Below are 14618 nucleotides of genomic sequence, written 5' to 3'. Positions count from 1 at the left end.
ATTTTGCTTTTAAAAAATCTGTAATTTAGATAATTTAGTGAATATAATCATATAATGCCCTGTCAATTACATAGTCCTGTTTTCTCAATCAATTTGACTATAAACAAGCTACTGTTTAGAGCGAACAGAAATGACTTTATTTAGGCAATGCAGAATATGTAACGCTTTAGGTGAATGATTAGCGTGGAGTTCTCCTAATTTTCCGGTCCGGGTTCCATTCGCGCCCTCTTCCTTTCGACTTTTTCCTATATTTCATTTACAAGGCTGAGCTCCAGTTGGTTGCTGCTAAACGAAGATAATCTCCAGCGGAGAAATTCAGTGATGATGTAATCCTGAAAACGAGGGAAGAAAAATGAATGGAGAAAACGCGTTACAGAGTGAATTCTGTTAATGGTTGTATATTTGATATTATCCGTTAATTTCGCGCATTTATAAATTGTTAATAATCGGCGCTATATTCTCCCCTTTTCTTCTCGTGTCGCAATGTGTAAATTTTCACAAATATTATACAACTCAGGAACCTCCAGTTATATTTGCAACCTGAAGGAAAATACGCTTAGTGCGGGAAAGTTCTCCAACTCATTTGAGAGTTATCGAACTTTGCATTTTTAATATTTACAAATAAATTACTGCGTACCAATATATAGCATTTTCAAAAGTCATTTAACGAATAATAAAATCGGACCAGTTCTCCTTTCGAAGTAGTATTATGTATCAATCAGTAGCGCCGGAACCAAGGAGCTCAGGCCCTGTTAGACATCCAAAATTTTCATTGGAGGCTGAGGTCTTCCCCGAATGATATATCCATATTTTAATTGATTTGCAGGTAGGACTATTTTTTATAGGTTCAAAACTCAGCGCAAGGCTTTGTGTTCACTTAAAAAAAAAATAGACTACTGCATATACTGCATAATCTATCCGTATATTATTTGATACGCATATATGTGTAGTCATTTGAAGTAAGTTAACTTATTTATCATTCCTCATTTGAGTTAATTATTTATTTAAGTTCCTTGACTGTTATCTTCTCATCGGTGCTTCTGGTGTCCGTATATATTTTTCTGGTATTGTGCTGTTTACTGTCAGTACAAGTATCCAAATACTCCCTTTTGTCATTTCGCAGCCAGCGTTGCGCTCCACTTCTGCACAAAACACTCTTTACGATTTGTGCTTTAAACAGTTGGGGGCAACTTCAAGCTGCTGTGCTAGTTACTACCACGCATAACTAATCTTGGAGGAGCCATTAGTTGGGTTGCCTATCTCACGGACTTTGCACATCAAGAATTTGTGTATCCCACTGTACATAAAAGATATAATACTTATTTTTTTTTTCTACAGAAAGTTGCAGTGTTTTTTTTTCTTTTTTAATGTCGAGCTGATAAGAAAGTGTATGAAAATAGACACATCTGACGCCAATACCTCATTCGGCAGTGTGTTCAGATTTTATAATTTATTTAATTTGGAGACGTGAGAGATAAAATTACTTTTGATATTCTGCTTAGATAATAGTGCGGTTCTTAGATTATATTTGTCTGGGATTCACATGAAATTTTTTCGTGTAGTCCCAAAGAGTGAGAAGGAGGGAATAAAATATCTTATTTTTTACATTACTATGAAAAATTTTCTGTAACTGTGAGTAACAAATAACTAAAAGAAAGAAAGAAAAAAATGACATAACATTTTCTTACAATTATTTTACAGAAACTACCTTGTAGGTTCGACGAGCCTCCCTCCACTAAGGTTAGTTACGTTTATTAATGTCATTACAATATACTTTGTGTAGTTCAGAACTCATTGATGTTGCTCACAATTGGGCAGGGACGTAGCTAAGGGGGGGCCTGGGTGCACCGGCCTCCCCAAATCTTGGTTTGGCCCCCTCAAATATTTATTTAAAATATGTTACAAATTGTTTTTTATACGACAATAAATGAAAATTTATCCACAATAAACTGAAATTATTCATGCTTTTAAGAAAAGGTTATTTTTAAATTAACTTATAGGCTATTTCTTAAACGTTAAGTGACCAGTAATAAGAGTATAAGATCAGTAACTTTTGGGGCCGGGCATAATCTTCATTAACATTGCGAGGTTCTTCCAACCCTTAGACTGATTCCAGCCATATTATCGCCTTGAGGTACTAAGGGCTAAAAATCAATGCGAATGCATTTTTTGTAACCAACTCATAGGCTAGGAGGATGCACCCCCTCCATTGCTGAGTTTTGCAACATAGTATTTTATATTTTAATTGTTTTAGAATTTATTTATATTTAATTGAGAAGGTATTGAATGTATATTTTACTTTCTTATTTTTATTATGTTCGACAACGATTCTGGCAAAACAAAGAATAGAATATGTCAACTATTTAGACCCTTACCTGTGTTGGCAACACTGCGGCTGAGTGAAAGAGTCCACAAATTATCGGGAGTACACAATTATATATATATATATATATATATATATATATATATATATATATATATATATATATATATATATATATATATATATATATCCATTTGCTAATATGCCCCCCCCAAACTCAGAACTCTGGCTACGTCCCTGCAATTGGGTCTATGGTTTTATACTCATTAGTCTAAGGCAAACATATTAGGGAATGAGACAGGAATTAAAAGTTAATCTACATAATTCTAGAATTGTATGACCTACCTAATATAATAAAAAATAAATAAGTGAAAATAGTGCTTACTTTTTCTTCTGGTTGTCGGTCTTTGCTAGTTTGCTGACAAGTTATCTGCACGGAGCTTTCTAGAAACTCAACTATATCTAGGATTTCATTATCATTGTTACAGTTTTTACTCCATCGACAATATGAATGAATAAATGCAGTAACACTCAGATATGTCTGTTGCTCAGAAATTCCACTTTTCAGAATAGGCACTGCTGCTAAAATTGCATTCTTCTCAGGTCTGTAAGAAAGTTTTAAAATGCTAAAATTTATATATCACACATACACACACAGGAATTTTATTTATAGTACACAATGCATTAGTTTCATACTGTGAAAAATTACCATTATAAATGATTGATTTTTCATTTTTCATATTTACATTAAATGCAGTAGATAATCTTCAGTTTCAGGTGTCATTAGCTGCAGACGTGCCTCTAGCTTATTACGAAGTATTCATATTCACACACACACGCACACACACACACACACACACACACATATATATATATATATATATATATACTGTATACATACATATATACTTGTACAACTTCCTAACATACTGTATATGATAATATTGATTTGTAGTTATGATTTTGAGAAGTTTGAGGAAATAGAAATGCCGTCGTCATAGAAACATCCTCGTATATTTTCTTCCAATTCTCGTGGAAAATACTGTTATGCAAAATCGAAATTCAAAATCTTCGTTTTGTTTTAACAGCGTTTCAGGAACAGGGGTGCAGTGAGGGGCATTTTCCACTTGAGTTTGAGATGTATATAGATTTTATCAATATAATAGTAGTAAATCAGTGACAAACGTGAAATTTTACTTATATCTAGGGGTCTTTCCCTCCCAAGCGAAATCTGAAATGATGCTCCTGTTCAATAAGTGAAGAAAACTTTCTGAAGCTGCATATGGCATGGATTCAGACAGGTAGACTTTAGCCAGAACGCGACGTATAGACTACATGGAGTCGCTGTGTCCATCATCGTTTAGATATAAAGAATTCAAATTCATTATGCATTACAGGAAGTACAATCAGGACTGTCTACCTATCCCTCCTTTTGCTCTGTTTTCCACAAATCCTATTTTGATATAGGTATATTCGTCAAATTTCGATCTTAAAAGAGCAAACAAAAATTGAATTTCAGTTTTCAGTATGAAAACCGAAAACTAATAATTGATTTTAAAATCCGCAACATAATATCGATTTTAAAATTTGAAGCATTAAATATGTTTTGAAACCCGAAAAGTGATTTTGGAAAATAAATAGGAAGTTAGTTTTGAACACTGAAACCAAATTTTAGTTTTTGGAGAACGAAAATCGCTATTTTTTTTAAAAAGTGAACGTTTTCAAAAACTGAATATTGGTTTACCGAAAAAAGGAAATAGGTAACCCATTTTAACGAAATCATTACGAAGAACAACAAGATTCCTCGGCCCGTTGACTTGAAGAGCGATTGCCGAGAGGGTAAAGTGTTGGATATTTCGCTTCAAATGTTGTGAGTATATTTAGAGTTGAGTGTGTCTATAGGATCGGATTATTTATATTTCGATAGTTTAGTTTTGTGGTGTATGTGTTGTTTGAAGATTCAAAAAATAAGAATAAACTGAAATAGTGAGGAATATGTTAGTATTAATGAATTGTGTGAATTCTCCAAGGTGTGGATTTCTACAAGTTCTGCAGTTGTGCCTGATTTGAAGTTAATAAGAATAGAGAAAAGCTTAGTAATGGAGAAAAGCTGTAATAATAAGTGTAGTGGAATGAGTTTTGATCAAGTTAGTTTTCTTTCTTTGCGTATTTTTCTAAATTCAGTGACTTATTGTTATTCGTTGATTTGAAGATTAGTGTCTCTTTGGAACTATATTTGAATTACTTGCGTTCAACTTAGCTGTTACGTTCCTCGCTTAAAAACCGGGTTTATCTTGTATTTTTGGCATAACAAGGTATCCTCGTCGCCAAAAGTGCCTTTACATCGCCGTGACGGGTATGTGAACGCGCAGTACTCTAAGGAAGGGATGGTTGCATAAGAAATTGTGATTAATTTTGAAGAGTTTTTATTTTGACTAGGGAAATAACGTAGGTATAGGGAGTAAAGGCATAGATTAGAAGCATCAGCGCACTGTCCTCTCTGAAAAGATTCGTATTCTCAGTTTTTCAATTTACTGTCTTATATGTGTTAAGTTAATAACTGTTAACAACTGCTACTAGCGCTTTTCACTCTTCAGGATTTTAATACACGTTCGCAGGACACTTTTCTAAGTCCTAAATGTGTGCGTTAATTATTTCATTCCTCTCCCTGTAATTATTTGAGAATGGAAACTGATTACGCTGAACGTGAATATGTTTCGCTGTCGTAAATCAAGGACCGTAATAAATGTAGATAAGGTTCTTATTATTATGCAAAACACAGAAGTACTTATTCCGTATATAGAACAATATAATACAGTAACTAAGAAACATCATAATCACTTACGCCCGCATGATTTTTTCCAACGGAAGGGGGGAGGCAAAATACCGATAGAGACTTCCTCATTTTATTGCCCTATATATGTTAAGTTAAAATCCATAACATTAATATTGATAGCGTATATCGTCTTTCGCCGCTGTAGCCCATTAGTCAGAACATTCATCTCCAGACATGATGTCGAGAGAATAGAAAGAAAAGATATGAACAGTGGCGTAATTAATTTTACTGCGCCCTGGATCGATCGATTTTGATTTACTCATACTCCACCAGCCCCCCCTGTCCCAGGTATTTCAGTTGCTGCCTTATATATAGGGTTCCATGTCAGAAGGGCAGACAAAAGGGCAAACACAGAAAGGCCCGAGTCAACACGGCCCGCGACATAAGGGACCCGCTACAAAAGGGCCAGACCAAAAAGGCCCCGCGTCAAAAGTGCCCGGGTGGAAAGGTCTCTGCAACAAAATGGCCTGAGTCAAAAGGGCCCGAATCAAAACGCACCTAATAAAAAGAGCCTTGGCCAAAAGGATCACACAAAAAAGAACCTGAGTCAAAAAGCTGTGCGTCAAAAGGACCCGTGTCAAAAAGAAGCCCCCCTACAAAAGGGCCCAAGTCAGATATGCATCAAAAGGGACCGAGTTAAAAGGTCTCCGCAAAAAAGGGCCCGAGTCAAAACAGGTCGAATCAAATCGACCCATATCAAAAGGGCCAGGTAAAACGGTCCCAAGACAAAAGAGTCCGAGTAAAAAGGGAACTGCCTCAAACAAGACCGGGTCAAAGGGGGCCACGCTACAAAAGGGCCCCAGTCAAAACTGACCCGCGTCAAAATGTCCCGGGTCAAAAGACCTCGGCAACGAAACGGCCTGAGTCAAAAGGGCCCGAATCAAAACGCCCTTCATAAAAAGAGGTCGGGTTAAAATGGTCCCACGACAAAAGGACCCGAGTGAAAAGGCCCTGCGTCAAACAGGCCCGTGTCAAAAAGGGGCCCCGCTACAAAAGGGTAAGAGTCAGTCGGACCTGCGTCAAATGGGCCGGGTGGAAATGTCTCCGCAACAAAAGGGCCTGAGTCAAACGGGCCCGAATCAAAACGCCCTTATAAAAAGGGCTCTGGCCAAAAGGATCCCACAACAAAATGATCCGAGTCAATTGTCCTGTGTCAAACGGCCCGGGTCAAAAATGGGCGTCGCTACAAAAGGACCCAGTCAAACGGCCCCGCATCAAAGGGTCTCGGTTCAAAAGGTCTCCGCAAAAGAGGACCCGAGTCATATCACCTTTCATTAAAAGGACCTGGGTCAAAAGGGTCCCGCGATAAATGGGCCCTGCGTCAAACAGTCCCTGGTCAAAATTGCCCCGCTACAAAAGACCTGAGTCAAAACGGCCCCACGTCAAAAGGGTCTGGGTCAAAAGGTCTCCGCAACAAAAGGTCACAAGTCAAAAGTGGCCCCGCTAAAAAGGGCACGAGTCAAAACGGACCCGCGACCATTGGGCTCGGTTCACACCTCTCAGCAACAAAAGGGCGGGAGTCAAAAGGGCTCGAGTCAAATATCTCAGCAATAAAAGAGCAGGAGTCAAAAGTGCCTGAATCAAAACGACCCTCATCAAAACAACCGGCTCAAAAGGGTTTCACGACAAAAGAGCCCGAGTCAATAGGGACGTTCCTCAAACGAGCCTGGGTCAAAAGAGGTCCCACTACAAAAGGTCCCGAGTCAAAACTGTCCCGCGTCAAAAGGTCCCGGGTTAAAATATCTCGGCAACGAAAGGGCCTGAGTCAAAAGGGCCCGAATCAAAACACCCTTTATAAAAAGAGGTCGGGTTAAAATGGTTCCACGACAAAAGGACCCGAGTCAAAAGGCCCTGCGTCAAACAGGCCCGTGTCAAAAAGGGGCCCCGCTACAAAAGGGTAAGAGTCAGTCGGACCTGCGTCAAATGGGCCGGGTTAAATGTTTTCGCAACAAAAGGGCCGGAGTCAAAAGGCCGAAATCAAAACGCCCCTCATCAAAAGAGCCCGGGTCAAAAGAGTCCCACGACAAAAGGTCTCGAATCGCAAGGGCTCATCGTAAAACGAGCCCGGGTGAAATGGGGCTCAACCACAAAAAGGCCAAGTCAAACGGGCCCGTGTTTAAACGGCCTGGACCAAAAGTCTACGCAACAAAAGGATCCGAGTCAAAAGGGGCTGAATCAAAACGACCCTCATCAAAAGGGCCTGGGTCAAAAGTGTCCCACGACAAAAGGGTCCGAGTCAAAAGGGCACTGCGTTAAACGGACCCGGGTCAAAAGTGGTCCCGCTACAAAATGTCCGAGTCAAAACAACTCCACGTCGAAAGGGCCCAGGTAAAAGTCTCCGCGAAAAAAAGGGCCCGAGTCAACAGGGAACTACGTCAAACGGGCCCTGGTCAAAGGGGCACCGCTACAAAAGGGCACGGGTTAAAATGGCCAGGCGTCAGCTGGGCCTGAGTCAACAGGGCCTCGCGTCAAAGTGGCATAAGTCAGGAAGGTCCCGCGTCAAAAGGGCCCGGTAAATACGGTTTCACGGGTAAAAAAAACATGCTTGATCTTTTGTAGATTGGAGATCAAGCAGCATAAGGGTTTTGTCTCCTGTTAGTAAATTGAAGTGTTTGTGCGAAAGAAGGAAATATATATGTGGTTATTAGTAACAAATAGGAAATTTGAATGGTGATATTAGTTTTGTTTGCTTGTTGATTGGTTTGCAACCATCGCTTTCGCTTAAGTCGTTCTCCATGAATGTTTGCTTGTACTCCCGTCATAGGCGGACTGGGTGTATTAGGGCCTAGGCCGCGGTTACCTTGGAGGGCCCTCAGACTATAACACCAATTTCTAAAATATCGTACAATCAGTGGTGCAACCAGCTATGAGCTCGGGGGATGCCTCCCCGAATCAAACCTGGTCTATCTTATACAGCCGCGCTGCAGACAAATTTCGGTGAAATTTCAAAATAGATCAATGCATAAATGAATATTGAATAAAGACAAAGCACTGTCGAAAGAGAAATACACAGACAAAACCCCTACATTAATTTCTTAGAGTAATAAATGTTAGTAAAGAGTGCGTCATTTTATACAAAAACAAAGATGTACAAAATAATAATTATAGTGCAAATTTTAAAACTTCTAACCGTTAATTATAGGGAATATGTGAATTGGAATTTTCATTTTAAGTTTTTTTTAGCAAGTTAATAATAAGGATAACTAAATTGCTTGTAATGAGGATAATTCAAACTTTCAATTTTGTCCATATCAAATGGAGCAGCACGTCGTTTGCGGACTACTGTATTGGATATTCCTGTCCCCTCCTGAAATAAATTCCTGGTTGCGCCAGTGCGTACAATGAACATATGCGATGATCCAGCGCGTTAAGTAGTGGTAAATTCGTTGTTACATGATAGTTTTTGCAAGCTATGATTTTTTATTGGTCATTGGAAATTTGATGTCATAGCAAGCACAGGATTTCCAGAAACAAACTTTCAAGAGAATATTTTATAATTATTATTGTATTGCCACACGGGGTGTCTAAAATGTCCCTTGACTTAGGATAACTCTGTTATTATCAGAGTTACAACAAAATGTAAGAGGAGATACCGTCTTCAAATAAAGTTTTTAATAGACAGTAACTTCATTCATTTATGTTCTGGGTCCAGGTAAATGGTAACGTTGCATTTTCATGTAACATTATGTGCATATAGAGCGTACAGCCCGAACGGCTTGTCCGATTTGAAAAATTCTTGCACTTTAGATTGAAAATATTATATTTGGAGACGGCTTCCCCTCCTACATTTTGTTGTAACTCTGATAATATGAGATTTACCGTATGTCATGGGACTTTTTAGACACACTCTGTATAGTAGCTGAAACACTAAACAAATAGTAGCCAATAGCTTTTTACTATGGAAAAAACAGAACAGCTTACTGAAAATTGTAACAAACAACTAATAATAACTTTTGACTCTGGAATGAACACGGCGTTTTACTGAAAATGAAAAACACTGCTGAACAACTAAACAACTAATAATTTTACAACGTTAAGATTCTTTTCAGTTCAGATTATGAGTGGCAGAGTTCCTGAATAACTTCGTTCACAGACACTAAATTTAACATATCTCTTTCCATTTTCATTAGTAAAAGTGTGTCCAAAATGTATTAACACAAATTAGCTCTGAAATTTGTTTACTCTCTAACTTTAACTTTGAGAAGCACCTTTCACATGTCACTTGTGTGCATGGTAGAGACAACGCATGTTTGTATGCAATGTATAAATTATTAAAACAACTAGACTGACAGAAATTGGTACAAAATTTTCTCTGCATAAGACAAAAAATTTTTATACAATGTGTTTCTAGCATCATTATCACTTTTGCCGTGAATCCCGTCCAAATTGTCCCATCTCCCATAGCATGCTCAGATGCATAATCATCATCATCTTCTTCTACGGATTCAGGGGGCCATTCTGTTCATGACCATCAAAAACCAGAGCGATTTGTGACAGAATACACGACAAAGAACTGCTGGAGCTCTTTGTATATTTCCTACTATTTTATATTTAGTTTTTTTTTCGCAAGAACTCTGAAAGCTCCTGCAGACACATCATTCTTCCCGATTTCCGAAAAGTGCTTGGGATCCAGCATTTGGAGTTCATTTGGCTGCTGAAATCTATCACTGTCTCATGTAACAGCTGTATTCAGAATTTTCGTTGAAGTTTTTTTTATTCTGAATAAATCATTTTCACTTATATTTAAGTTCTTTTCCAGTTCAACTGCCGCAAGCTCTCCTGACATTTTCTTCTTCTTTAAGATTCTTCTGGGCGGAAAGTCTTTTTCCATTGCTATCTCTACACCAGATTGCACAAGCTGTTGTTTTTTCCACACAAAATATTCTTGTATTTTCGTAAAGCTTAAACAGACATCTTTTGCCTCTATTTTCTTCTGAAGCTGCTGCAGCAAATTGTCTACAAGTCTCCAGGTTGTACGATAGTCCAATCCGTGAGACTGCAGGTATTTTGAAACAATCCTCGTTTCTGTAAACAGGTCCTGAAACACAGAGCACATCATTGCAGTGTTAAATTCTATCAATTTATTCAGTAAAGTTTAACTTGAAATGTTGATTTCGCATTAAAACTCCTGTCCTGTACATCATCATTGAGGAACAATAAAAATGAAAGAAATCTTGATGATGATAGACAGTCGTCTCGTCTTGGCTTCATGTTTCGTAGCGAAACTCGTTACTGTCGACTACCGCATTCAGTGCCTTATTTTTGCTCCACAATCGTGTTGCACCAACTTGTTGAACTTTTCGTAGTTTGTCATGTCCCTCGTGGCTTGCATCAATCATTTTCTTCCAAACATTCTTTCTTTAGTAGTATTCAGACAGAGCACGGTACTGGTTTCAACCACACCAAATAAATTTGCAGCTTCAGGGATCTACTCAGTCAAATTTGTCATAACCAAATTAAGAGCATGAGCCATGCATTGGGTGTAAATGATTTCAGGATTATCCTTCTCCAGTAATGCTTTAACTCCTTTATAGCATCCACTCAAATTAGCAGCTCCATCAATATCAGACATCAAAACATTGTTGGCACAAAGTACTCTTTTGTTTTCATTTTAAGCTACTTGTCTTATAGTGTCACTCTTTACGACAACTGCTAACAGCCGCTCAATTAGTTGACCGCTTATAACGCAGAGAATTACTATAGTAAGCTGATTCAGCACTGAAACATCTTAAATAGAATCAACCATTATGCTGAAAATGCCCGCTTTCTTGCCGTCTTCCACTGTTTTCTCCTGCAATTTTGCAAACGTTTTTGATAGTAAATAGTTTTTTTTTTAAAAAAATACGCTGTTTTTCCATTTTTCAGTTATCAAATATAGACCTACAAGATGTATTAACATCCATAAAGGACCAATCAGCCTGTGGTTAAATATGGACCCAGCTACAAACCAGACCTCAGTCTTCAACGATGAAAGGGCCCCAACTGCCCAACATAATTTTAAAAGTCCCAGGTCCCAACAGCTCAACATGATGAAGATAGTGCCTAGGAGCCCAACTGCTCAATGAAATGAAAGAAGGTCCCCAACTTCCCAATATAATGAATAAAGAACAAAAGGCCACAACTGCTCAATGTAATGAAACAAGGCCCCAACTGTCCAATATATTGAAAGAAGGGTCCAAAGCCTCAGGTGCAAACTAAATCACAGTTTCTGATAATAAAAGACCATAGTGAAAGATGGACCTAGCCAAAAATCCAGTAACAAAAGGACCTTATTGAAAAAGATAACTTACTGATTGATGAAAGGATGGAAGAGGAGTGTGTGTTGGCAGCATAATAACAGTGATCTACCAAATTATTTAGCTTTCTTCTGTTTTAGCTTTTCTCTCTTTCTCTTTCTTTCTTTATTGTTTCATATTTTTTTTCTGAGAGGGCCTAGGCCGCGATTGCGGCCTAATGGCTCTGGCCAGTTTGCCCCTGACTCCCGTCTTTCTGAGTTTGAATTCTCGTGACATAGCCCAATCAAACTTTATCTATTGCTGATTTTACCCTTACTTGTAAAATTCCATTTCTACCCCTGGATCAAAGTATAGTATGAAAAATATTCTGTGGAAAAGATTAGTTTAATTTTGCTGTGAGAATACATATGTGGATCTGTATACAGGGTTAGTGAAAAGTATTGGAACAGAACAATAATAACGACATGCGCGGACGGAGGAAAAATAAATGTTACAAGTGGTATTATTGCAAAACCTGCATTGATTTGGTGTGTGGTCAACATGGAAGGCATCTTGAATTCCGCCATATTGCATATCACACAATATTGTTTTAAATGTAAAAGGTTATGATTTTACACTTCAACTCAGGCTTGAATATGCCCACAAATGAGAATGTGAACTTATTTATTACACATCATTTGTTCGAGACGGAGTTTGCTATGTTTGACATATGTATCTAGTAGAAAAAATGTATAATGATAGGGTAGTAACAAAGAGATGCATAGACGGAGGAAAAGCAAGTGTTACAATTTGGCATTGGTGTAGAAACTGCATTAAATGATTTAGTATGCATCATAGTAGCCATCTTGATTTCCGCATATTGTATACCACACAATATTTTTAAATAAAAAGAGTATGTGTTGAGTTTTGATTTTGAGTTTAACGCAGTGGCAAGGCCTGAGGGGAGATAGGGTAGACAGCGTCTATCCTTTAGAATGTTATATGTATTAACCTTTATTGGCACAATCCGGGCCTGGGAGGCCCGGAAGGTATTATTTCCTGCTCAAAGTTCCATAAATATATATGTCTGAGGCTAAGTCTTTTTGACATCATCAGTTGAACATTCAAAATTGTTACGGTGATATCATTTCCATTTTACAATTTTAATTTTGGAAACTTAAAGGTATTTTCTTTATATACCCCGATTTTGCACAATCCGGGCCTTGTAGGCCCGAATTTATATAACTCATTATGCCATATACATACTCTGTCTTTCCCATTCATTTCCTTATAAATTATAGTTTTACTTGTGACAACTATATTGCTGTTACATTTCTTTCATAATTTGTATATACTGAAAATTGTTTTTTTGTATTATAATACTCTAATATTCAGGAAGTAAATATATTATTTTTATTTACACCTTTGGTATGTTTGAAAATAGGTCCCGCAAAGATTTTTAAAACATCTTTCGATGCCATTCTGTCCCTCTTTCGAAATGTAATTTTACTGCATAAGTTTGATGTAGGTCTATTCAATACGTGTTGTTCATTACTGTGATTTGTAAGTATGGATAGTCTAGCGGAAGGTGACAGATGTTAGAAGAAGAGAACAAAGGCGATACTTGTCTCTGGTTGAGCAGTGGTGAAGTTAGTGATGTTGATGATTCGAATGTTCGTAATGATATGGATTGTCATATAGAAAATAGCCAGTGGAAATGATACAAGTGAGAGTGCCAATGAAAATGGCTGATACATATAGAAGTAGCAAAACATCGAATATTGTAAGTGCAGAATTGTGCTCCAAAGACGGACGTTCTTGGTCAAGTACTCCGAGAAACAATCTCAGACTAGATTTCACAATAGTAGCCTATACGTTCAGCTCCTGGACCACGGCAGGGAACATTTACTGATTCACCTCGCGCTGCGTTTGATCTGTTCATTACACATGACATTTTGGAAGACATTGTGTTGTGTTCTAATTTGCAAGGAAGACGAGCAGCAACTGAGGTTCCAAAGAAATGGAGAGAAGTCGACAAGAAAAAAAATGTTAGCGTTTTTAGCATTTCTAGTTTTGGCTGGCGTCGAGAACAGTTGGAATGTATCCGTCAGAAAACTGTTTCAAAATTCCAACTCACACCCGCATTACAACACTACGTCTGTCAACAGATTCAAATGTATTGAATTTAAATCCGTTAATAATTGACGAACAGTTGGTTCCATTTAGAGGTAGATGTCCTTTCATTCAATACATGCCTAAAAATCTCGCAAAATATAGAATGAAAGTCTTTTGGATTTCCGGTGCTATATTTAGCTACGCTTTTGACGTGTATTTCTATTTGGTAGAATATTGGTGAACCAGTTGTAAGAGGTCTTGCAGCAGAAGTTGCCGAGCGTTTGGTGTCTAGTCTCAATCAATATCAAGGACGTAACATAACAGACAATTATTTCACAAACATTCCTTTAGCAGAATACCTTCTCGCAAGAAACATAACAATGGTTGGAACAGTTAAAAATAATAACAGGATCATCTCCCCATCAGCAGACCGAGTAATAAGAGAAATATTTATTCTTCCGAATTTGTGTTCAGTAAAGATGTATCAATGGTCAGTTATGTTCCCAATACAACAAAAGTGATTATCATCAGCAGCATGCATCACGATTCGATAATCGGTGGTAATCGCCTAAAAAGGAAGCAGGACATCTTCAACTACTACAATAAAGTAAGGAGGCGTCGAAATGATGGATCAAAAATTGCGAGAAAATCGTGCAAAAGACAGATTTGAAGATAGCCTTTTGACTTGTTCATGAATATATTAGAGGTAGCAGTATCAAACTCTTATCTTGTTTTCAAATATGATAATCCGAATTGGAATATCGAAAAGGATCATAAGCGAATGACTTTTATCAAGACGCTAGCTTATGATTTGATTACACCCCTAATGTTGAGAAAAGCTGAGTCATATACTTTGATAACGTCTGTAAGAGAGCATTAGTTAAGATGTGGTATCAAGATTGAAAGCGATACGCCAGCAAGACTTGGAGAAAAGAAAACTAAACGATGTCACTTGTGCCCTAGTTCCAAGAGACTGGAGGACCAAAGTGGTATGCTGCAAAGGTCAGATTAATGTGTGCAGAGACCACATGTTTGTGTGTGAGCAATGTATGTAGTATGCAGTATGTGCAGAAATATTTCAATGAGACACATGAAAAAAATAATGTATATTGTGATCAATAAAATTTAT

At 37.7% G+C, this 14618-nt stretch overlaps 1 protein-coding gene across 2 annotated transcripts in view; it reads right to left on the bottom strand.

The window, feature by feature from the left end:
* Apoltp (Apolipoprotein lipid transfer particle) overlaps nucleotides 1-14618 on the bottom strand; it is a 6186292-nt gene that overhangs the window by 4892953 nt on the left and 1278721 nt on the right. For both annotated transcript variants that reach the window (XM_081762641.1, XM_081762640.1), the window contains exon 11: nucleotides 2709-2928. In XM_081762641.1, the coding sequence (XP_081618767.1) occupies nucleotides 2709-2928 (220 nt within the window). The remainder of the gene's footprint in view (nucleotides 1-2708; nucleotides 2929-14618) is intronic.

This window comes from Thermobia domestica, chromosome 6 (assembly GCF_964235325.1).
Source record: "Thermobia domestica chromosome 6, izTheDome1.hap1.1, whole genome shotgun sequence".
NCBI classification, from domain to species: domain Eukaryota; kingdom Metazoa; phylum Arthropoda; class Insecta; order Zygentoma; family Lepismatidae; genus Thermobia; species Thermobia domestica.
Note: the sequence above shows the minus strand (reverse complement) of the source record. Positions and strands in the feature narration are given on the sequence as shown.